This window comes from Lissotriton vulgaris, unplaced genomic scaffold (assembly GCF_964263255.1).
Source record: "Lissotriton vulgaris unplaced genomic scaffold, aLisVul1.2 SCAFFOLD_270, whole genome shotgun sequence".
Classification (NCBI taxonomy): domain Eukaryota; kingdom Metazoa; phylum Chordata; class Amphibia; order Caudata; family Salamandridae; genus Lissotriton; species Lissotriton vulgaris.
Window position 1 is genome coordinate 1,115,283 of NW_028248532.1, and position 26,380 is coordinate 1,141,662.

The 26,380-nt window shown below is 43.6% G+C and overlaps 1 protein-coding gene across 1 annotated transcript in view; it reads left to right on the forward strand.

Annotated features, from left to right (window-relative positions):
- Positions 1-26,380, forward strand: part of LOC147664074 (adhesion G protein-coupled receptor E3-like) — a 328,851-nt gene that overhangs the window by 78,017 nt on the left and 224,454 nt on the right. The window contains exons 7-8 of the mRNA XM_086950002.1: positions 18,281-18,364; positions 19,761-19,938. Of these exons, the coding sequence (XP_086806128.1) occupies positions 18,281-18,364; positions 19,761-19,938 (262 nt within the window). The remainder of the gene's footprint in view (positions 1-18,280; positions 18,365-19,760; positions 19,939-26,380) is intronic.

Genomic DNA, 26,380 nt, shown 5'->3' on the forward strand with positions numbered 1-26,380 from the left:
GCCCCAGTTCTTGGATTTTATTTTACAAACAATTGTTTTAGTTGTGTTAGCTTAACTGGGTCAACTTAACTTAACCAGTATTACAACTCTAAGAAATAAACCGTATGAGTGTAGCTCTGCATACATGATGACATGTCCTTATAAATTTAGCTTTGTAATAATCTAGACAGGATCAACCTCAAATGATTGCTACAGAGCTCCGCTAAGAAAATGTGTGACTGGCAAATTTACAGAGGATAAGAGGGCACAAGCCCCCTGAGACAACTACACATAACATGGGTGGGTAGCAGACCACAATGTAGCATAACCGCATCCCTGCATGCACAGTCTTAGGGGACCACTGTTTGATGGAAGGTAGCCGGAAAGAAGGAAATCACTTTCCTCAGGGTATAAAGTAGCATGAAGCACGATTACAAAAAGTTTAGTAATGTGAGCGATGAAGGAAAGCTTAATCTCAAAGATGATATCTCGCTTTCAAGCGGATGTAGAGGGAATGAGAATAATACCCAGATCAGGAGGCACCACTAGGAGGATGAGATAGAGGAGGTAGCATCGTAAATCAGCTCTTGAGTTTTAGTCGTCATTGAGTTTTAAAGATATCTGACTCATCCAAGAAGCGACAGCAGACATGTATGACTGGATCCTAAATTGGGTACCTACTATGTTCTTCCTGATGGATATGATAATCTGAGCATCAGTAGCATAAGCCATCAGGGAGAACCCAAAAGTTCTATTAATGCTGGCAAGTAGGCTGATATGAAGATTAAATAGAAAAGAGACTCAGTAAACTAGAGATTTGAAGGAGGATTCAAAAGGAGGAGTATATGCAGCCTGACGTCAGTTGGCATTGAAATTATTTGAGCAAATCATGTGCAGGTTCTTGTATGCCCATCTCAGAAAGACGAGAACAAAGGTGTTGAACCTGGCAACCTTGGGGTGGTTTTCCCCAACTGTTTGCCTTAATACTTTCTGTGTTTGCTGACTTTATTTAGACTTTACCACTTCTAAACTGTGCTAAAGTACTTTGATCCTTCCCTAAAGCACGGTAACATTGGGTTCCACTCAATTGGCACATTTAATTTACTTGTAACTTCCGCATAAGGTGGTATGGCCTGTACCCGGGACCTGTAAATGAAATGTCACTTGTGGGCCTGACGCAATAAGTGTGCCATCCACTTAAGTAACCTTTGAAACATGTCTCAGGGCTGCCATTTCAGCCTATGTGTGCAGTTCTAAACTGCCATTTCGACCTGGACAAATAGACCTTTTGCCAGGCCTAACACTTCCTTTATAATACATATAGGTCACCCCTAGGGTAGGCCCTAAACAGCCAATATGGCATGATGCAGTGTATTTAAAAAGTTGGATATAAACTTTTAACCTTTACATGCGCTGGTACCGCAAAACCCTTACATTTGTTTTTCACACCCACATATACTAAGGGTTTGTAAATTAAATGCTACTAGTGGGCCTGTAGCACTTATAGAGACACCCACTTTAAGTAACCCTTTCAAAACATGTCTCATCCTGGTATGCAGTTTTAAACTGCCATTTCGGGCTGACAAAATAAACCTTTTGCCAGACCTAAACCTCAACACAAATAAGCCACCTATGATGTAGGCCCTGAACAGTCCATTTTGCAGGGTGCATGTAAAAAGTTGGACATGTGTTTTTAAGTTTTGCATGTCCTGGTAGTGAAAAATTCCTACATTCATTTTTTAACTACTGTACGCCATGCCTCTCCCATTGGATATTATTGGGTTGCCTCATTAGATTTAATTAGTGACAACTTTCAATTGAGAGCAGGTGGGAATGTCGAGTTTGTTGTCCAAAGTATTGTAATGAAAACTCTCTTTAATGAACTCAAGAGAGTCAAAACTTGTAGGAAGGGACACACAGCTCCAAGGTTCACCAAAATGTTAAGGCTATTGAGGTAGGTCTGCTGTCGTCAGGAACACTTATAGAGGCAACAGTATGAAGACCAAGGCAACATTGTATATAAGAACACCATTGGCAAGCATAGAAAGGCCATTAGAGAAGAAAAATCTCTCTTCTGTACAAATACAATTGAATCATAAGCTCCTCTTAATACCTTTTTGAAGTTATCCATCAGCTTGCAACTCCTCCAGTTTACTCCGAAATTGAGGGCTCACCTGAGCTCTGTAACAAGGTAAAAGGAATCTTCCATTCTAAGGTTACTAATATTTAGAAAGAATTTGTCCTGGCTAATCAAGAGGAGCTTCTGGACTCTTGCCTTACCGACTCACGGCAGCAGAGCTGCTTAGGCACCAGTGAGGTGGAGGAGTTACATTAATTTTCTCCATCAGGGTTCCCCCTCTGACCTTAGATAAAATGGAGATTTAGCTCTTGAACCTGAAATTGGGACCTTCATTAGCATGTCCACCTAAGATTCTCCAACTGTCAGCAAGCATAATAGTTCCGCCTCTAACTGCTAATATGAATAGCACAATTAATTCTGGGGGCTATTTTACGGAACGAGGCAGCAGTCAGGCTTCTTCTCAAAAAGCTCAATCTTGACCCCAATGACTTGAAGAACTATTGCCCTATCTTGCTGTACCCTATCCGAGCTAACATCTTAACCATCATTTGTCCGCACTCGGAGACTGCATGCTGTAGAGGACACCGCGAGCACCTGAGAGCGTACACGCTTCAGTATATTATTATGGAGACACGAGGACCATGTATTTACAGACGGCTCCATTGTAAACAATTACTTCCGGTTGGCAGTGAGGTGCCGCACCCGGAAACCACACACTACAGAGGGCATCGTGAGCACCTGAGAGTGCACACACTTCTGGAAATTTTTATGGGGCCACTAGGACCTTTAACTTACAGACAGCATTTATCACTGCGCACCCGCTAAAAGGATACACCTTTCACGTGAATCTTATTGCCGTCACGAATACTTGCGTTTCGATCTTTACTTATTAGTTCAGATCACCAATTCCATGATTTGACCGCACCGGTTTATGGACACTTTTAGTTAGATTTGGCATTTGAAGTCTCACCCAGCCGGGTTGGAATTATCACAGGCAGAGCAATTTTCTATATTATCCACTCCATATTCAGCCCTGAGGAAGTCTCTTGAGCATTTCCGTTAAGCGATGAAACACGGGTTGGCTGTATTTTTCGTTTGCTCTTGATGAATAAATCATGGACACTATCATAAATTCTTCTATTGTGGAAATTGACAATACTTTATAGTGGACATTTATATCACCTTACAGTGGTTGATACCTAATTGAACGTGTGCCCAGGTTTCTGCGTTGCAATTTGTTAGGTATTTGTGCAGCACACACACACAGTAACACGATGAATACACCACAAAAAGACTCCACACAGGGTTAGAAAAATAAAGTACATGTATCTGAGCAAAATGAGACCTAAACAACAAAATATCCATTAATTAAAAGTCGAGATATGAATTATTAAAGAATAAACCAGTAGTGCTTAGAAGTCACTAGCGCTCAAAAACTTACTTGAGGTAGTAAGGGACTGGTGCAAATCCAAAGTTCAGGCTCACCACGATCACGAGTAATCAATACCATTCCAAACATATGAAATATGAAAAAGATACTCGTCTCTGAGCAAGAATCACAGTTTAAAAGTGGTTTAAGGACTTCTCAATACTTACCTATGAGATGAATTGACTTCACAGTAGTGAAAATAAAACAGGCTGTTGGTCACTACCACGACATGCAAAACATAGAAGTGCATGCCCTACCTATTACTTACATAGCACCCTGCCCTTAGGGCTACCTAATGCCTACCTTAGAGGTGACTTATATGTAATAAAAGGGGAGTTTAAGGCCTCGCTAGTGGTTTTAAATGCCATGTCGAAGTGGAAGTAATCTGTACACACAGGCCCTTCAGTGGCAGGCCTAAGGCAGGTTTGAAAGGCTACTTCTGTGCGTGGCACAATCAGTGCTGCAGGCCCACTAGTAGCATCTGAAGTACAGGTTTGGGTATATGTTATACCATGTTACAAGGGACTTACAAGTAAAACAAAGATGCCAAACAGGTGTAAACCAAAGATGCCATTTATTTATTTATTTAAAACGTTTTGTTTAGTGCGAACAAGACCCTGAGGGGTATCAGGGCGCTTCACAACAATGAAAAAGGAGAAAAAGGAAAAAGGGGATCATTGTAAGGGAAGTATGAGAGGAAAACATATTGAGCTGATAAAAATGTGCAAGGATTCGCACAAGCATTACTTGGTACGGTAAGGTAGACACCAATGGGTATTACAGTTGTTAGGCCATAAAATAGAAGTAAAAAAAACCATGTAGGAACAGAGGACCAATGGTCATTTAAGGCAGGAACCTGTTCATTAGGAGTGTTTTTACTACATGTTTGAAAGCAGCTGTTTAGGTAATTCTGTGGATTTCCGGAGGGAGCGAGTTCCAGATCTTCGGTGCCGAGCCAGAGAAGGCTTGGAGTCTTGTTCTCTTTTTGCGAAAGGTCCGATGTTTCAGTAAAGAGAATTTGGACTTCTTGTCTCCTCTAAACCATGTTTAGAGGAGACAACCAATGCACCTTAGCACTAGTCAGCAATGGTAAAGTGCCCGGATTCCTACAGCCAACAAAATGAGATTATTTAGAAGTATATTAGAAGGAAGGCAAAATGTTTGGGGTGACCCTTCAGAGAGGCCTATTTTTCAACAGTAATGCACTTTATTTAGACGCTTATAAGACATCTCTAGCCAAACTACAACTGGAGCAAAATGCCGCCACAAGGCTGACATTAGATATTCCAAAATATATGTCAGTCTCAAGAGGGTTGGGTGAAAATTACTGGATTCCCGATCAGAAGCTGGTCGCATTTGAAGCTATGTGTATTGTTCATAAAGCACTGTATAGTTCCAGTCCAGGGGGAATTAAAACTATATTCCAATGGTACTCTCCATGCAGACTTCACCAATCAGCAGCTCACAACCTAGTTGTTATCCCCAAAGTTCGGAGGAAGGGATGGGGATCAGATCCTTTTTAGTTGTAGCTGCCAAGACCTGGAATTCCTTCTCCCTTCTTTTAACTGGTATGAAACTGCATGATCCTTTTTGGAAGGCCTTAGAAACAGCCCTTTTCTCTCTGTAATTTGGCAAGGGCAATGGAAAGGGTACTCTCAAGATTGGCGTTCTCTGCCTTGACACCTTTGGGCATTGCTGCACTTTACAACTTTATGTAATTTCATTTAAATGGAAAAGGGATATTTTATGTCCCAAATCTTAAAATGCTGCTTTTAGAAAGTTTGCATTTTCCTTCATTTGGTGCCTGCAGTCTGTTTTCTGGGTCACATGACTCGGTGTAGCTGACAGTTGGTCTTTGTGTATCACTACCAGACAATGGGACAAAAGGGGAATCGATGTTGGCAGGATGGGCCATCTCTGGCAGGATGAGGGAGAGGATCTGTCAGGTACCGCACTTGCACATCACAAACACTCTCACTTAGCACACTCACAAAGCTTTTCACACTAGTCTTTTGTGTCCACAGGCAAGCTGGGGCCATGGCAGGAATGTGTTTTAATAGTAAACCATACAATTCCTTAGTTAAGAGCGCCATCCAGCGCAAGTCGCTGTAACATCTTGCGTTGTAATGACCGCGATGTAAACATACCGTGATGTAACAACCGCATTGTAAAGGTCGTTCTCTCCATGGCAGAGATGAAGAAAATTCCAGGTACCATTGGGGATGGGAAACCAAAGAAGCTTCTTCCACTTTAAAACTAGGACCAAGTATGAATAGTCGACCCTCAGACCCAACTCTTCAGATCACTTCTGGACCTGCGGACTCTGCGAGTAAGAAGGACTGCCATACTGTGAAGTCTACCCTGCTGACCTGCTTGTTGATGAAGGACTACTTTGCTGCCCAATGTCTGCTGTTGTTGCACCAGGTCTCTTCTGCTGCTTTGAACTTCCCTGCTGAATCCATCCTGCCAGTGTGGAGCTGGGACTGCAAGGAATGTCCAAGGGTCAGCCAGCTGACCTCCTGTTCAAGATAGGCTTCTTCGACCTTTGATGCAACTCCATGCATCCGGACAGAGTGCTATGCAGCCCGTCATTAGCTCTGGCCCAGCACGACACATCTCAAACCAAATCCTGGCAAGCCCTGAGGCAGATGCAGCCACCGGCCCAGTGCTACGCATCTCGTCCCCTGTATTATTATTATTATTATTAAAACCATTTATTAAGCGCCTGGTTACCCAAAAACAGTGTGTCCCCGCGCTGAATACTGCACAAAAAAGCTAAGGGGCGAGACAGAGGTAAAACATTTAAGGAACGGAAGTGGCACAGGGGTTAAACCTGGGGGAAAAGAAAGGTTTTGAGTTTTTTTTCGGAACATACTCTCGGAGGGCTCCATCCGGAGATCGAGCGGAAGGACGTTCCAACATTTAGCCGCTAAAAATCTGAACGAGCGTCCGCCCATCCTGGCTCTGGTGATTTTAGGAAGTTTGAATATCATCCTGCCGGCTGATCTCAAGTCTCTGGTGGGGCGGTGTATCGTCAGAAGGTTAAGGAGATAGGTCGGGCCTTTGCCCTGAGCAATACGATGAGCGAAACAGAGGGACTTGAATTTAATCCGCTCTCTTATTCGTAACCAGTGGAGTTTGGATAGAGCAGATTTACCCGATGCTCTGCGGGGAAGTTTAAGTACTAGGCGAGCTGCAGCGTTTTGAGCACATTGAAGTTGGTATAATCCTTTTTGGCTCAACCCTAGAAGCAGAGCATTTCCGAAGTCAAAGTGGGGGGTTACCAAGGCATGGACAATAGTCTTTCTAGAGTCAATTGGCAAAAGATCCAGGATCTTACGGAGGGCTTTCAGTATACTGAAGCATCTAGCTGTTACTTTGTTCAAATGGGTTTTATATGAAAGATCCGAGTCCAATTTTATTCCCAAATTGCGCACTGACTCCACAGGATGAGGGGGACTGCCCAGTTCCATAGGCCACCACATATGCGACCATGCTGAAGCTAATTTCCCCACTACCAACAACTCGGTTTTATCGCCATTAAGGCGTAGGCAGTTGTGGTTCATCCAAGCTGCTACCGATGATAAGCAGCTCGAGAAGTTGATGGCATCTTCTCTACACTCAGGCGTGAGCTTAAGCAGCAGTTGTGTGTCGTCGGCGTAGCTGACAATGCCCACTCCAAAACTCTCTGTACCAACACATTGCAGCACAAGTCTCCACAAGCTCCACTGGTTTCTTTAACAATGATGCATCTCTACTCCGGACTTCGCATGGCAGCTCCTCATCAATGGCTACTCGACGTCGGCCTGTGTAGCTCACCGCAAGGACTTCTCAACACCCAGACTACAAAGTACTTTTTAGCAGACTAAACGTAGGTGCACATGCATTAAAATAGAGAATAGCAATTCTTTAAATGCGATTTTTAAAGAATCGCAATTAAAGAATCGCTATTGCCTATGCATGTAGGAATCGCAAAAAAATTGTGATTCCTACACTTTCCTCAATTGCGAGTCGCAAATTGTGAGTCGCAATTAAGGAATTGAGTCCCATTCATTCCTATGGGCCTAGAGGCCCATAGGAATGAATGGGAATGGCAAACGCAATTTCCAAGTACCCAATAGGTACTCGCAAATTGCGCATGCAATTTCAATGGTGCAAGGGTGCCAAGAGGACACCTTGTTGCACCCCTGAAATTACAATTTATCCACAAGTTGCGCACACACATGTCCCAAGGGCATGTGTGTGTGTAACATGGGACTTTGAAAAATGCACTTTAGTGCATTTTTCAAAGAATCGCAAATTACCATCAACTTCAGATTGATAGTAATTTGCGATTCATGTTTGTGAAAACACCATTTTTGTTTGTTTATTGCATTGCATTTAAGGAATCGCAATTCAAGTAATCGCAAATTTCGAGATTCCTTAAATTGTGATTTTTGCATTTGAGATGATGCATCCCAAATTCAAAAATACCAGTCGCAAAGGGGTAGATTCGCAGAATCTGCCCCTTTGCGACCGGTTTTTACGTTGATGCATGTGGCCCATAGTCCTATATCCAGCCCGTGCTCCAACGCGGTCAGTCTGGACTTGTGACTTGGGCCTGGTCTACTGTGACCAGATAACCGCAGTTGGCACTTTTTGCTTTTTAGCGCTAACTTCTATGAAACCTTTAAAATTGCATATGTCCGATTCTACTAACTGAATTTTTTTCATTTTGGTGTCAAATTATTTATTACATTTTATTCCACTTCTCTAAATTTGTGTGAGATAGTTCTTGCATTGTGTTTTCACTTTATTACTGTTTGAAGTGCTGCATAAATACTTTACACATTGCCTCTAAGCTAAGTCTTACTGCTTTGTGCCAAACTATGGGAAGATTAAACACAGGTTGAATTGGAATTTGCTTATGTTTCACCCTGATAAGAATTGTGGTTGCTGCTTCAGTAGGGTTTCAAACTCCTTGACCAATAACGTAATTTCCTGCAAAAGGACATTGCCCACATTTGTAATAGCTGGGCAAATTATGTCATGAATTTAGGTCAGAAATTGGTATCAGGGGTGAAACTATGCGATTCTCATTCCGACGTAACAATTTAGATAAACAAAAAATGAGGTCCCTGGAACAAAGTCTGCGGATCGCGGAAGAAGACCTGATCAAGGCAGTACAGGATGGCAAGAAGACAGACAGGGAAGTGAATAAGGTGGCAATAGCTAAAAACTGTATATCAGAAATTCTAATTGAGAAAGCAGTTGTGAGAGCAACTACCCGCAGGGAGACTATTTATGAATTGGGGGAGAAAATGGGTCATCATCTAGCGGTCAGAACTCGGGAAGAGATATCCGGTACCCTAATTAAAGCAATTAATGATCCTACGCTTGGTTTGAAGACAGATCCTGCAGATATTAGAAAAGCTTTTCAAATATTCTATCAGAAATTATATCATGAGGATGAGAATGCATGCGAGGATCCCATGAGCTATATTGAACCATCTATTACAGAGGGCTTGGGATTAGAAGATCAAGAAATCTTAGATAGTGCATTATGCTGGGAGGAAATCCTACTATCTATGAACTCCCTAGCAACTGGAAAAGCTGCAGGCTTAGATGGGATTCCGACTGAGTTCTATATAAAATTTATACCACAACTCAAGTCTATCATGACTGAATTATTTCAAAACATCTTTGAAGGCGGGAATCCCCCGAAATCCTGGTCACATGCAAAAATAATAGTTTTCCCCAAAAAAAACAAAGATCCCCAGGAAATGGGGTCGTATCGACCAATTACATTGATTAATGGGGATTCCAAAATATATTCCAAATTATTAGCGTCACGGCTAGCACCTCGGATTCATAATATAGTCTCTGAAAGACAACATGGGTTTATACCAGGGAGATCTACAACTGACCATGTGCAAAGAGTTATATCCCTCTTTGACTACACGGGAACGACAGGAGACCCTATGGCGCTCATACTGCTCGACGCAGAGAAGGCGTTTGATAGGGTCTCCTGGAAGTTCCTGTGGGCCGCCATGCGAAACTGTGGCATAGGTAAGAAATATATTACAGCGATCCAACAGCTATATGTTGATCCCAGTGCTAGGGTATTGATTAACGGGGAGTTAACCGACAATTTTAAAATTAACAGGGGGACACGACAGGGGTGCCCTTGTTTGCCCCTCCTTTTTGCCATCTACATAGATGGGTTCATACACAGGCTCGAAAAAAACGTGTTAATTGCCCCTATAAGTGTGCGCGGTTTAGAAACAAAATGCTTAGCGTATGCTGACGATATTGCTATTGTCACAGGGGATCCTACAACTGCTATGAATCTCATTGAAAATGAAGCACAGAACTTCGGTAGAGCTTCGGGGTACAAGCTAAATTCCAGCAAGACACTGCTCGTGCTTAATTCTAAGATTGTGATGAGAGACCCGAGAATAACTGATAAAGCAACATACTTGGGTGTTAGCATTAGTGCCAATGTTGAGAATATTGTAAATAACAATCTGGAGCCACTTATGCTACACACTAAGAGAGAATTGTCACGGTTAGATAACCTACATCTGTCTATCGGAGGTAGAACAAATTTAGTGAAGATGGTGTTTTTTCCAAAGTTTTTATATTTTTTTAGGGCAATTTGCTTGGAATTCCCACCACATGTATTTAAGAAAATAGATTCAATGTTCTCACAATTTTAATGGGGGTTATAGTAAACCTCGGAGAGCACTAAAATGGATCACACTACCTAGAGAGCGTGGGGGGTGGGCGTTACCTAATTTCATGCTTTATTATTGGGCTACAGTTATGAATTACAGCACAAGATTGTTAAAATCTAACCCAGATGATCTGAGTATTCCTACACCACAAGAACTTATCCTAGGGAATGGGAGTACTGGCTGTCTCTGGCGGCACGTTAATGATGATCACCTTAAAAGGGTGAAATTCAAAACCATCAACAATGTGGTCAAAGTCTGGAGACAGGTCAAGAAATTACTTGGTCTTGGGCGATTTTCACATTACACACCGGTTCTTCAGAATTCAGATCTTCCAGAAATATTTCATGACTCTTATATACAGAGCTGGTGTACACTAGGGATAGAGCAACTCGGATGTTTCTACTCTACTCAGGGATTGAAATCATTTGATGAATTAAAAAAAGACTACAACATCCACAACAGGGATTTCTTTAAATATCTTCAAGTGAGAGACTTCCTGCTAAAAAAAGGGGGTGGTCGTATTAAATTTCAAATATGCCAAATCATAGAAAATATGCGCAACAACACGCCCCCAAGAATTGGCGAGATTTATGAAAACTTCAATACCTTGCTCCCAGATGATATGGACAAACATGGGGCGGAATGGCAAATTAAACTAGAAGTTCCACCTAGCATTCCACTTATGGCATATGACCTGTCACTTACTTACTTAATGTCCTTAAAATTACAGGCACAATTCTATAAAACATACTTTTCGCTGTATTATACACCGTATAAAATTGCTAAATGGGGGACAGGTAAGGGCACTACTTGCCCGCGATGTGCATTTCCTGCTGCAGACATTGTGCATATGTTCGCCACATGTAATACTCTATCAAACGTTATAAATGAAATATCTGGGTTTCTTGCTGATATCACTGGCGCTGGGATTAACATAACAACTGAAGAGATTATACTGGGCATCACTAATAAAGATCGGCCTAGACAAGTTCAAGGGGTGATCTTCGTGGCAATGGCAATCTTTCGACTATGTGTCGCATCAGCCTGGCTCGATCCCATTCCACCATCCTTTTCCCAATGGAAGGCTAGATTACTTGCGACATGTAGCCTCGAGGTAGCCATTTATAAACAAAAGGGGCGTAATATTCGGCAGAGAGGCATGAAAATCTGGGCACCTTTGCTAGATTGGATACAGGCGCATTGAATATAGGATTCAAAAATGCCTTGGATAAATGCTAAAAAATTTTATCCACCAAATAACGCAACTGAACCTCATTGAGAATACCAATACCTGTCTCATTAAATCATCGCAAAATGAAATGTATGATCAATAGTGTATTGGGTTTTGATGTTAATATGTTTTTTTTTTCTGTTCTCTGTTACCCCCTCTTTAGGAATTTGTATTTGTGTAATGTAAATCTCTTTGTAAATAATATTAGAAATACCTGTCCTCATGGGGGGTGGGGGGGGGGGTGGGAACCAAGGGCTTTAAATAACATGTTGTAAAAATCTGAATAAAAAAGGTTTAAAAAAAAAAAAAAAAAAGAAATTGGTCCAGAAAAGAGCCCTATTTAACTGTATGCGTGAAGGAGGTAATGGAAGTAAAGTTAAGGAGCGTATAATGCACACAAACATGGGTAGAATGCATAACGTTGCACAAAACGGACAGGGAAAATAAAGCACAGATAGCATTAATCTTATTTGAATAGAAGATGGAGAGTGTTGACTTGTTAAATGAGGACTTTATAACCTTTCAAGGAGCACATTAAGATGGTAAGATCTCTCAAGGAATATGCTGTGCTCCACATTTTCTCTAGTGCTTTTTAAAAGAATGTTTAGCAGCCGCTAAGTCCACTGTAAACCAAACTACAAAAGGAGTATGCCACTGAAGGTTACACATTTTTATTGGAACCAAACTGGAGTCACATTGAGAAGAAAATGAAGGAACATTTCTTGAAAGAGCTCGATAAAAGAGGGGGCTGAACCGTTGTCTGTGTTGTAAACTAGATGGAAGTAGGGAATCTATTGTGAGAGCTGAACAGGAAGGTATCCAAATGAGAAAACATTGTTGGGCATATTACCAACAACTAGCGATAATTATCGCTATGCTGGTTTAGCGGCGATATTTTTATCGCGGAGCTGCGGCGATTTTTATCGCTTAGGAACCTTGCTATTATCAAGGTTTATCTCCTAAGCGATAAAAATCGGCTGAAATGCATGAATATCGCTGAAAAGTTAGCGATATTCATGCATTACCGAGCTAATGCTCTTAGCCATGTTATCCACCTACCATTGGATAACATGGCTAAGAACTGCTCAGGGGCAGGTGTTAGCTTTTGGAGATATTCGCGCTTAGCGCAAATATCTCCAAATGTTGGTAATAGGAGATAGCGATGTTAGCGACTGTTTCCAGTCGCTAACATCTTGGCACGCCCACTTGGCATGTCATTAGTGATAAATATCACTGACATGCAAAGCGGGGCCCAAGATGGTCGCTATCTCCTACTAGCTGTCGCTAACTGGTGTTAGCGACAGCTAGGTAATAGGGAGATAATTTTATCTCCGCCTTCTTGGCTTTTAAATCCAAAAAAGCGTAGATAAACCCCCTTGATAATATGCCCTGTTATGCTAAAATTATCCATCCAAGGAAGAGAGAGGTAGGGGGAAGGTACGAGATATGCCCGAGTAAAAGATATGATCCTGCAGAGGATCCAGAATATGGTTGGGCAGATGAACCAAATAGTCGATGCTCAGCATAGACAAGGAATCTTGGAGGATGGTGGCTTCTTGTTGAGTGGGGCCATTCGGCCAGATATTAAGGTCACCTAGAACTATAAAGTTGGAATATTTGAGAGTGACAGGGGTCAGAAAGGAATAGAAAGGACTGCCAAAATTGTTGGTGAGGATAAACAAATGCACCTGAGAAAGTGGTTTTGCTGTCATCTAAGAGCTTAAATAAAATAATTTCAACTAATTCTACTCTGTAAAGATGATTGGTAAGTAATAACAAGGCTGCCACCAAGGAAAAGGTGCATTTGTTACACTAAATAGTGTATCCTGATGGCATATCAAAAGAAAGACTGGGGCCAGACGAATCATGCAACCAAGATTCTGAGAAAAATAAAGCATCTATTTTGAATTTCCAAGAGAAGAAAAATTTCATTTTTATAGTGCAAAGGAGAACATACGTTAAGTGTTTTATTTGTGATTCAAGTATTGGAAGTGCATATGATACATGAACAGTCAGACATAGGCACTGGAAGTAGGGGTCTGGGGGGTGTCGTTGCACTGCCAAAAAAAAACAGTCCAGAGGGTGAATTAGAAATAGAAAATCATCCCTTTAAACTTTGTATTTTTCCTTGCTTCATTTGCTGTGAGTCCAAAGACAAAGGCCAAATGTTATCCTATGTCTTCTTTTGACATGGAGATTGGTGTTTAAATGTCTTTCTCTCTTTGCAAAGTTAGAAGATTTTGTAAAGTGGAGTAATTGACAATCTTGATGGGGTACATGAAGTGTGAAAGGAAAGGCTGTAGGATGTCAGTTTTTGTAACACACAACATTTAAATTCCTGTAAATAAGCCTTACACATATTTAAAATATTTTCACAGTTAGGAAAGTTCAAATGAAGCACATTTTGTTTGTAATTCTGAAGTGTAATGGAAACAGCAACACAAAAAGATGATGGACAGAATACTGAACATTGTCAAAACCTTCACCCCCAGTCATGGAACTGGGTTAAATCCACCGTTTTTGTGCTCACTATGCCACCCCAATGTGGACCCAGCTATATGCAAATCGATCTTGAGCCAGCAGCCCATGGGAACTGTCAGGCCAGGCCCTGCCTGGACTGAAAAACAAGCATCCTGGTACCAGTTTCAGGGAGCAGGGCCAAGACTGATTTGCATATGCCTGGGCCCAAACTGGAATGGCGAACAAAGAAACAATGGATTTGGCCTGAGATCTCTGTACAGGGGGTGAAGGCAAGGTCCGGGGCCAGATCTTTCTCATTCCTGGGCTCCTATCTGTGGAACAAATTTCCTCTGGAAGACTACTTCTTATTCCCAAAAAAGCAAAGAACTTGTCTTTTCCCTAAATTCGGAGTTCGTACCCTTATTCCCCCTCGGTTAGCCCCTCTTCTGCATTAGCACCAGGACACTCCTTGGAGTAACAGCTGCACTCTAGAAATCTCATACATACTTACATACATACAATGTTTGACAATATTCAGCATTCCGTCCATCATCTTTTTGGTTTGCTGTATTTATCCTAAAGGGGAAGGGTATGCCCAGACGTGGGTCCCGTGCTCCTTAAAAAAGCAAAGAACTTGTCTTTTCCCTAAATTCTGAGTTCGTACCCTTATTCCCCCTCGGTTAGCCCCTCTTCTGCATTAGCACCAGGACACTCCTTGGAGTAACAGCTGCACTCTAGAAATCTCATACATACTTACATACATACAATGTTTGACAATATTCAGCATTCCGTCCATCATCTTTTTGGTTTGCTGTATTTATCCTAAAGAGGAAGCGTAAGCCCAGACGTGGGTCCCGTGCTCACTATGTCCTTGGATTCAAGCCAGCTGATGAGCAGTGATACCCCTTAATAGTCCCAGGATACTTGTTTCTGGGTCAGGAAGGACCAGGCATGGCAGTTCGGGCTGGTTTGTTCACATGAGGAGCATGGTCAAGACTGATTTGCATATGGCTGTGTCCAAACTGGAATGGCATGGTGGGCAAAAAACAATGGATTTAAGCCCAGATCTCCTTACTGGGGGTGAAGGTTTGACAATGCTCATCATTCCGTACTCATCGATTTGTGTGATGTAAACAATTTATAGGAATTTAATCAAGACACTTTACTTAGTGACGTGTAGTGTAAATGATTATTATTTTTTTAACCAGTTTTCCACAAATTATTTTCTCACTATATAGTTGCATCAATACAATTCCATGTCAGTGCAAATTGTGTGACCATTTCAATGGAAAATGAGTTTTCTGTAAATGACAGTGTGCTTCCACACCATACTTTAGTGATATATATTTGTGACAGTGTGCTCCACAATGCACAACCAGCTACATACTACACTCATGCCACTATTCGGCTGAATAATCATGGCTCATTTGCTATACTTGTTCTTTGTGTGACACTTGGATTTTTCACAATCTCTGTGACTTCAGTAGTGTAACATAGATGGCAGCACCCCCACTCTGAACTTGTTTCCATCACTACTAAACCAAAGTAAGGGAAAGTGGCTTTAAATTGCTCCCTAGCGTTGTTAGCAGTGACAATGGTTGCCCAATGAGCCTGAAGTAAGATGATAATAGTTTATGGTGACAGAGTTGTTAAAACAAGTGGAAACGACAGGGTGTACCAGAGAGCAGTCTCAGTGCTTAACACGTCTGGGTTGCAGACATGTGCAAACAGCCTTGTCTTTGGCATACCCCAGGGGCATAACTACCAAGAAATGCAAATATTGTTAATATTAAAAGCCCTGGAAAATCACTAAATTGAAGACATGGTGGTGGAGCTATGGGCCAGATGTACCAAGCGTTTTTCCCATTCCCAAACAGGCCGATTCGCTGAATCAGCACGTTTGCTAACAGGAAAATACATCCCAAAAGGCAGTCGCAAAATAGGGAATCGCAAAAATTGCAATTCCCTATTCCGCGAATGCATTTAAGGAATCACAATTTGCGATTCCTTAAATGAAATGTAGGAAGCCAAAAAAACTTGCGAACTGCCTTTAAAGAATCGCAAATTAACATCAACTTCAAGTTGGTGGTAATATGCGAGGATGTATGACGTTAAATCGCATACTTTTACATCGCATACCATTACAACGTGATTTTTACAATGCAGGATCCTTTACAACGAATGCCTTTACAAAGCATGTCATTACATAGCAGATGCTATTACAACGCATGCCATTACAACGTAAATATAGGTAAGTATATCATTTTAAAAAAAATTGTAAGTAATAAATATTTCATTAATTTAATTTATTTAAAGTAGTTTTTAAAAAAACTGAACCCTTAAAATACCCCTGTACCCCAAACCTATCCCTAATCCCTAAAGCTACCCCTGTACCCCAAAACCCAAACCTAGACCTGAACCCTAAAAATACCCATGTACCCCATAACCCAAACCTAGCCCTGAACCCTAAAAATACCCCTGTTCCCCATAACCCAAACCTAGCCCTGAACCCTAAAAATACCCCTGTACCCCATAAACCAAACCTAGCCCTGAACCCTAAAAATACCCCTGTACCCCATAACCCAATCCTAGCCCTGACCCCTAAAAATACCCCTGTACCCCAAAACCCAATCCTAGCCCTGAACCCTAAAAATACCCCTGTACCCCATAACCCAAACCTAGCCCTGAACCCTAAAAATACCCCTGTACCCCATAACCCAAACCTAGCCCTGAACCCTAAAAATACCCCTGTACCCCATAACCCAAACCTAGCCCTGAACCCTAAAAATACCCCTGTACCCCAAAACCCAAACCTAGTCCTGAACCCTAAAAATGCCCCTGTACCCCATAACCCAAACCTAGCCCTGAACCCTAAAAATACCCCTGTACCCCATAACCCAAACCTAGCCCTGAACCCTAAAAATACCCCTGTACCCCAAAACCCAAACCTAGCCCTGAACACTAAAAATACCCCTGTATCCCATAACCTAAACCTAGCCCTGAACCCTAAAAATACCCCTGTACCCCATAACCAAAACCTAGCCCTGAACCCTAAAAATACCCCTGTACCCCATAACCCAAACCTAGCCCTGAACCCTAAAACTACCCCTGTACCCCATAACCCAAACCTAGCCCTGAACCCTAAAAATAACCCTGTACCCCAAAACCCAAACCTAGCCTTGAACCCTAAAAATACCCCTGTACCCCATAACCCAAACCTAGCCCTGAACCCTAAAAATATCCCTGTACCCCAAAACCCAAACCTAGCCCTGAACACTAAAAATACCCCTGAACCCCATAACCCAAACCTAGCCCTGAACCCTTAAAATACCCCTGTACCCCAAAACCCAAATTAAATAAATGTTTTAAAAAAGATAAACTTACCTATACTTACATTGTAATGGCATGCGTTGTAATAGCATCTGCTATGTAATGTCATGCGTTGTAAAGGCATGCGTTGTAAAGGATCCTGCATTGTAGTAGTTGTGTTGTAAAAGTAGTCCGTTGTAATAGTTGCGTTGTAACTGTTGTTTCCCAATATGCAAATTCCATTCCATGGCGTACATAAGGGCTGGTATGTGTGCCACATGTGCCACATGCATATTCCAGGGGTGCAACAGGGTGTCCATTTCTCACCTTTGCATCCTTGAAATTGCATGCGCAATTTGCGAGCACCTATTGGGTTCACGTAAATTGCCCTAGAGGCCCATAGGAATGAATGGGAAGCCATTTTCTATTTGTGACTCGCAATTTGCGAGTCACAAATAAGTAATATGTAGGAATTGCAATTATTATTGAGAAACTTACATACATTGCATTGTCTGATTTCATAATAGCGAATCAGTAGAATTAGCTTTTATGGCATCACAAAATCCAATATTGATACATCTGGCCCTATGTCTCAGAATCCAAGAAAAAATAAAGATTTATCTGCACCGAATCACAGTCCATCATTATTTTGCACACCATGCCATGAATTGATAGATTTTTCTACAATATTTAGTTTCGCTTCCTAACTCATTAAACGGACGCATAGTTGATTCTTATTCCTGTCACCCACAGAGAATGCTGAGGAAAGAATGCCATCTAAAGACAATAATGAGAACTGTGTTAATAATGCATTTTACCCTTTTGCATCTTTGTATAATATTGTCAAGTATGTTGCACTGTTGTATAGATGAAGTCATCAGTTAGTAAACCTCAACTAGAAACCTGGAATTACTAGAGCTGGTTGGAATTGTCCATAGCATCTATTCCAGGTCTCATTCTGCTACCTGCTGTGGTCGCTTTTCATTCCTCCTTATGCAGTTTCTCTCACTTAGCCTCTTCATCAGATCTGAATCCTAACACGTTCCTGTCTTTTTTCCCTGGTTTTCTATGTAAAGGATCTCTTATGTTCCTTGCTCAGGAAGACCTACGGCGTCATCAGGCACCCGTGTGAGAACACAAATGCCACCATTGAATTGCAGGTATGTCCCTTCTATTATGTCTGACTCCAGGACCCATGCTGTAGAATTTAAAAGTGGGACATTTGATAACCAAAAGACAATCAAGCTCTAATCTGAAACCGTGAATTTGTGATATCCCGACAACAAACACTTTCCACAACCCAAAGGGTGAGGCCAAGTTTACGTCTTGATCATGTGGTAAGTTGAGTTAATTAAGCTCATCTCCTGGTTTGAGGCATCCAGCAGTCTCCCAGGTACCCCAAAGAGTTACATTTGAAAGAGATCAACCATATCCACCTCATTGTTTTCAAGATGAATGCTACATCCAAAGATGTAAACCCATTGGCTTATACATTTAAATGGATCCTAAATCAAAGGTCAAGGCGTTATGAAAAACCTTATGGGGAAATTCTCTGAGTTAGTCCAGGTAACCACTGCTCTCTGTTTCCGAACTGTGCCTTCTGCAGATCAAGAATTAACTCTGACAATGTCCAGGTTAAGTGCATGTGCTTTTGAGAGCGACTTTTCTTGAAAACATACGCACCATTGTGCTCTGCACCGCTGCATCTCCTCAATATATTGTTCCTGGTACCCATCAAGTTCAGTGCAGAAGCACTAGGCAGCCCACTACACAAGATGCAGTTCAATAGAGAGAACATGATTGTTTATGTTGTTGTAAAATACATCTTAGAAAGGATTTGAAACAGTTCCCTTACCAAATGTTTTTTTCAAGATATAGTCATAATGAACTTTGAAAAATACAGCACTTTCATAACTTTGCAGTCCCGTGTTCATTCCTCCCTAAGACATAGTTAAGGCCATTAGTAGACTAGTAATTTTCTTAATGAGCTACAGGAACATTTTTCACTGATTGATGCCAAATCCCCAAAGGTGATCTAGCATGTTAATGAATTTATGCAGCCTATAAAAGACCAGCTACTGTGTGAGAACATGGATCAGTCAAGGCCCACGAGCCCAAACAAAATCATAGAGTCTGCATTAGTACACTTTTTAAAAGCCCTCAGAATGTTGGAATTGGGGGGCGATTCTGCTGGATTGATCTGTTCTGATCTATTGCAGGTATTTTATACCCTTGACTGCCAGCTCCTCCTATATGAGCTGAAAGTTTTGGGGCACTGTTATTTGATCTTTTGTGGTAGTAAGCAGCTGGCAGAGAATCAATACATCATCTTTGTGGCTGGCATTCACCTTTACGAAATTCCACAGAACTCTATATTATTTTGGTACCTTCACATTTTTACATTCTTTCCTCTGGATTTCTCATTGATGAGGAATAATTTTAAATTTGCGTGTCGATAGATGAGTAAGTTTACCTTTGTGAATCAGGCTCACAGTATTACTAACAAAAACATATTTGCTGAATCAGCTTCTGACAGAGCATTATATCTTTTTACAGAATGTGACTGAAGGTTTCAGACAGGTTCTGGAACATATTTCCTCTTCATCCAATCTCAGCATCCACAAAAGCTCTACCATAGCAAACGTCATCTTAGAAACCATTGAGAGCACCATTTTGGCTTCCCTTTCCACAGTGGGTGCAAATGGAAGCAAGAGAATTGAAACTAAACAGCTTGGTAGGTACAAGTTCTTCATCCCACTTTGATTGCATTTTAAGCTGGGGGTGTTCTCCTAACTTTGCTTTCTCCTCTCCTGTCCGGATTACATTAATTTTCCAACTTTAACTTGTCAGAGATCAGTGCATTTCGATATTCCTTCTCACTATCTGGAGGTATGATTATTTTGTGCTCTCTTAGTTTTCAAGCATAAAATTCTTTTTCAACATTCATCACTGATTGGAAGATAATAAACTACTACCTTCCAGCCATGTTGCCCTTATTATTTATTGTATGCCCTGTGCACATGTGTGTTTCAGTAGAGAACATAACAACCCCTCTCCTACATCACAAAACAAGGGTTTCCGTAGAGATATCTCCACACACAAAAGTTATTACACTAAATAATACTTTAATCATTAATGGGAATCACTACCATTAGTTTCACATTCAATTACCTGTGAACGTTATCTGACCATGATGTGGTAAAGATCATCCAGGGTATTATTAGCTCACCATAAAATGTGAATATTTATCAATCTATACTACTATTATAAAGGAAGAACTTTGAGGCTTTGAGGCGGGTAAACTCGGGAACCACAGCGCCAATCCACACACACTATACATCGTTGTAATCCTCAGGGTGTGCAGATGGACATAGGCTATATAAATTAAAAATAAATACGTTATTTAAAAAATATAAGTTAAAAAAAAAAGTAGTCCCTTCAAAGTAGCGCTGGCCGCGACGTGCGTGCTTACATCAGGACCGGCGTACACGAGCACGAGGAGCGGCGGAGATCAGCGCGGGGAGGAGCGGCGGAGATCAGCGAGGGGAGGAGCAATGACGAGGAGATGCGGAGATCAGCGCGGGGAGGAGCAGTGACGAGCGGAGGAGCAGCGGACATGAGCTGGGGACAAGCGGTGAGGATCGGCGGGCAGGCAGTGAGGAGCGGCGGCGGGGTGGAGCGGTGAGGAGCGGCGGATGAGGTAGGGCGCAAAGTAAGCAGTGAGCAAAGCAAACGTGAGGGAGGAGCGGCGGCGGAGAGGAGCAGTGAGCGAGCCACAGGTACCAAATGGAAAAAGAAACGTGTGCAGGTTACAAAAGCGTACAAAGTGGAGCGGTCAGCTGAAAGCTAAAATGACAATCGGGAGAAGGTAGCAAACGGGGCATTACAGGAGGAAAAAGTGCTGTGGGCAGGTACCAAACGGGGCATTACAGGAGGAAAAAGAAACGTGTGCAGGTTACAAAAGCGTACAAAGTGGAGCGGTCAGCTTAAAGCTAAAATGACAATCGGGAGAAGGTACCAAACGGGGCATTACTGGAGGAAGAAGTGACGTGGGCAGCTTACAAAAGCGTACAAAGTAAACATAGAGGCATAATACTGCACAACGTCAGGTTGGGCAGGGGCCCTGCGGCATGATTGCTCCCGTACAACTTCGGGACGGGCTGCTAATGATTTGGTAATGCTTTATTCTAAAGTAGCCATAGTTTGGGGGGGATGTGGCCAAGATAGAGGATGGGTGAGGCGCGTTTTTCAATCTCTTCAATAGCTTCTATAGCACCCTTTCTACCAAATCTGCCATATATCTTTTGCTCCCTCAAATACAGGGGTTGAGCTGGATAAAGAGACAAGCCTCTTTTTGTAGCCTGTTGCGTAGCTGGAGGGAGATACAAAGGGGAGCAAGCACAGAAGCATGGCAGCAAGATGGCGATTGCCCGATAGGAGGGAGGAGAGGCAGTCTGCTGGAGTCCCATACGAGCCTCACGTCTCCCTGGTTTGAGGGCGGAATCTACAGTGGTACTATGGGCTGGGGTCTGAGGCTGTCCTTTACTGCAATAAAGAGGTGAGCCAATGGCGTCCGTTGACACGCCCCAATGCTGCTGGATGTGACGTGGCCACTCCACGGTTGGAGACCGTTGTGGGACTAGACAGCTACTGGGACCTGCGAGCAGTGTGATGCCTGAGAAAGACAGGGCGATAACTGGGACTCCCCCTCCCGCTGCTGCTCCCTGAAGGACTACATTGAGGTGCGCCTCTGTGACAAGCAGTAGAGGATGCACCGATTTGAGGAGGCCAGACCACCATCACTTTGCCCTGGCATCTCCTTCATATGATAGCAACAAGGCGGCGACCAGGAGTAGCTGAGGCCCACGGCCTACTTTCCTTACTCGGTCCCTGCACGGTGAGAGGGCTTGCACTGTTGCTGCTCTGCCTTTGTGGCCTTGTCCCAACCAGGACAGCTTCCCTGCTTCCCACAGAGAGTTGATGCTGAGGCCTTCCCCCTTTTGGGGACTGCATCTGGGTGGCTGCTTGGTGCTGGTCCTCCCAGTCTGAAGAGTGGCTGCGAGCACTGGGTGTACTGCTTTTCCTCACACCTGCTAGTGCTGGCGATGACACTAGCTAAGCCCTCTTGCCCGGCATGCATAGATTAGCAAACAATCCATCAGGATTCTTAAAGAGCGTGACTACTCACCTGTAAGGGTCTCAAGGCACTGAGGGGGGGTTCTGCAATTCAGTGAAAGCGCCAGGTTTTGAGGTCCTTCCTGATTTAAGGCAGTGATTGAGATTGCCTGAGGTGCAGTGGTAGGGAGTTCCAGGTCTCTGCAGTGAATTAGGAGAAGGATCTTCCTCCAGCCGATGTCTTGCATATCCGTGGGATAGTGGCCAGGGCCAGATGGGCTGAGATGAGGTGTCTGGTCAGTGAGTAGAAGGCGAGGAGGTGGTTGAGGTATTCGGGTCCATTGTTCTGCAGGGTTTTGTAGGCATGCATGAGGAACTTAAATGTGATTCTTTTGTTGATCGAGAGACAGTGGAGGTCTCTCAGTTGACCGGAGATATGGTTTTGGTGGGGGATGTCCAGGATAAGTCTGGCAAAGGTGTTCTGGATGCGCTGCAATTTGTTTTTGAGTTTTTGGTTCAGGCTGGCATAGAGTGCATTGTTGTAGTCGAACATACTACTGAGGAACACCTAAGTGACAGTTATCCGTGACTCAGTGGGGGTCCGTTTGAAGATATTTTGCCGTAGGTAGAGCGTGTGGAAGCAGGAGGATGGTATGGCATTGATTTGGCAGTTCATAGAGAGCCAGGAGGATGATGCCGAGGTTGCGTGGTGAGTTACAAAAAGGGGGTGGTGATGAACAGAGTGTCTGAGTTAAACAGACCACTCTTACCCAGTCCAAAGATCAGGGCTTGATCCATCACCGTTATTTATCTCACTGCCCCATCCCAGCTCAGAACCTGGCTATATGCAAATCAGTCTGTCCCTGGCCCAGTGCATCATGGGAACAGGGCAGACTAAACTACCAAGCCAATTCTTCACCAGAAAGGAGACAAGCTACCGGGGACCGGTTTCTGGCATTTCAGCCTTCTTCGGCCCGGCTTGCTTGAATCCTGATGGAGCAGTGAGAAAGGGACTCATGTCTGAGTATACCCTGCCACACCTATAGTGGCCAAAAACGAGTTACAAAAAGGGGGTGGTGATGAACAGAGTGTCTGAGTTAAACAGACCACTCTTACCCAGTCCAAAGATCAGGGCTTGATCCATCACCGTTATTTATCTCACTGCCCCATCCCAGCTCAGAACCTGGCTATATGCAAATCAGTCTGTCCCTGGCCCAGTGCATCATGGGAACAGGGCAGACTAAACTACCAAGCCAATTCTTCACCAGAAAGGAGACAAGATACCGGGGACCGGTTTCTGGCATTTCAGCCTTCTTCGGCCCGGCTTGCTTGAATCCTGATGGAGCAGTGAGAAAGGGACTCATGTCTGAGTATACCCTGCCACACCTATAGTGGCCAAAAACGAGTTACAAAAAGGGGGTGGTGATGAACAGAGTGTCTGAGTTAAACAGACCACTCTTACCCAGTCCAAAGATCAGGGCTTGATCCATCACCATTATTTATCTCACTGCCCCATCCCAGCTCAGAACTTGGCTATATGCAAATAAGTCTGTCCCTGGCCCAGTGCATCATGGGAACAGGGCAGACTAAACTACCAAGCCAATTCTTCACCAGAAAGGAGACAAGCTACCGGGGACCGGTTTCTGGCATTTCAGCCTTCTTCGGCCCGGCTTGCTTGAATCCTGATGGAGCAGTGAGAAAGGGACTCATGTCTGAGTATACCCTGCCACACCTATAGTGGCCAAAAACGAGTTACAAAAAGGGGGTGGTGATGAAGAGAGTGTCTGAGTTAAACAGACCACTCTTACCCAGTCCAAAGATCAGGGCTTGATCCATCACCGTTATTTATCTCACTGCCCCATCCCAGCTCAGAACCTGGCTATATGCAAATCAGTCTGTCCCTGGCCCAGTGCATCATGGGAACAGGGCAGACTAAACTACCAAGCCAATTCTTCACCAGAAAGGAGACAAGCTACCGGGGACCGGTTTCTGGCATTTCAGCCTTCTTCGGCCCGGCTTGCTTGAATCCTGATGGAGCAGTGAGAAAGGGACTCATGTCTGAGTATACCCTGCCACACCTATAGTGGCCAAAAACGAGTTACAAAAAGGGGGTGGTGATGAAGAGAGTGTCTGAGTTAAACAGACCACTCTTACCCAGTCCAAAGATCAGGGCTTGATCCATCACCGTTATTTATCTCACTGCCCCATCCCAGCTCAGAACCTGGCTATATGCAAATCAGTCTGTCCCTGGCCCAGTGCATCATGGGAACAGGGCAGACTAAACTACCAAGCCAATTCTTCACCAGAAAGGAGACAAGCTACCGGGGACCGGTTTCTGGCATTTCAGCCTTCTTCGGCCCGGCTTGCTTGAATCCTGATGGAGCAGTGAGAAAGGGACTCATGTCTGAGTATACCCTGCCACACCTATAGTGGCCAAAAACGAGTTACAAAAAGGGGGTGGTGATGAACAGAGTGTCTGAGTTAAACAGACCACTCTTACCCAGTCCAAAGATCAGGGCTTGATCCATCACCGTTATTTATCTCACTGCCCCATCCCAGCTCAGAACCTGGCTATATGCAAATCAGTCTGTCCCTGGCCCAGTGCATCATGGGAACAGGGCAGACTAAACTACCAAGCCAATTCTTCACCAGAAAGGAGACAAGCTACCGGGGACCGGTTTCTGGCATTTCAGCCTTCTTCGGCCCGGCTTGCTTGAATCCTGATGGAGCAGTGAGAAAGGGACTCATGTCTGAGTATACCCTGCCACACCTATAGTGGCCAAAAACGAGTTACAAAAAGGGGGTGGTGATGAACAGAGTGTCTGAGTTAAACAGACCACTCTTACCCAGTCCAAAGATCAGGGCTTGATCCATCACCGTTATTTATCTCACTGCCCCATCCCAGCTCAGAACCTGGCTATATGCAAATCAGTCTGTCCCTGGCCCAGTGCATCATGGGAACAGGGCAGACTAAACTACCAAGCCAATTCTTCACCAGAAAGGAGACAATCTACCGGGGACCGGTTTCTGGCATTTCAGCCTTCTTCGGCCCGGCTTGCTTGAATCCTGATGGAGCAGTGAGAAAGGGACTCATGTCTGAGTATACCCTGCCACACCTATAGTGGCCAAAAACGAGTTACAAAAAGGGGGTGGTGATGAACAGAGTGTCTGAGTTAAACAGACCACTCTTACCCAGTCCAAAGATCAGGGCTTGATTCATCACCGTTATTTATCTCACTGCCCCATCCCAGCTCAGAACCTGGCTATATGCAAATCAGTCTGTCCCTGGCCCAGTGCATCATGGGAACAGGGCAGACTAAACTACCAAGCCAATTCTTCACCAGAAAGGAGACAAGCTACCGGGGACCGGTTTCTGGCATTTCAGCCTTCTTCGGCCCGGCTTGCTTGAATCCTGATGGAGCAGTGAGAAAGGGACTCATGTCTGAGTATACCCTGCCACACCTATAGTGGCCAAAAACGAGTTACAAAAAGGGGGTGATGATGAACAGAGTGTCTGAGTTAAACAGACCACTCTTACCCAGTCCAAAGATCAGGGCTTGATCCATCACCGTTATTTATCTCACTGCCCCATCCCAGCTCAGAACCTGGCTATATGCAAATCAGTCTGTCCCTGGCCCAGTGCATCATGGGAACAGGGCAGACTAAACTACCAAGCCAATTCTTCACCAGAAAGGAGACAAGCTACCGGGGACCGGTTTCTGGCATTTCAGCCTTCTTCGGCCCGGCTTGCTTGAATCCTGATGGAGCAGTGAGAAAGGGACTCATGTCTGAGTATACCCTGCCACACCTATAGTGGCCAAAAACGAGTTACAAAAAGGGGGTGGTGATGAAGAGAGTGTCTGAGTTAAACAGACCACTCTTACCCAGTCCAAAGATCAGGGCTTGATCCATCACCGTTATTTATCTCACTGCCCCATGACAGCTCAGAACCTGGCTATATGCAAATCAGTCTGTCCCTGGCCCAGTGCATCATGGGAACAGGGCAGACTAAACTACCAAGCCAATTCTTCACCAGAAAGGAGACAAGCTACCGGGGACCG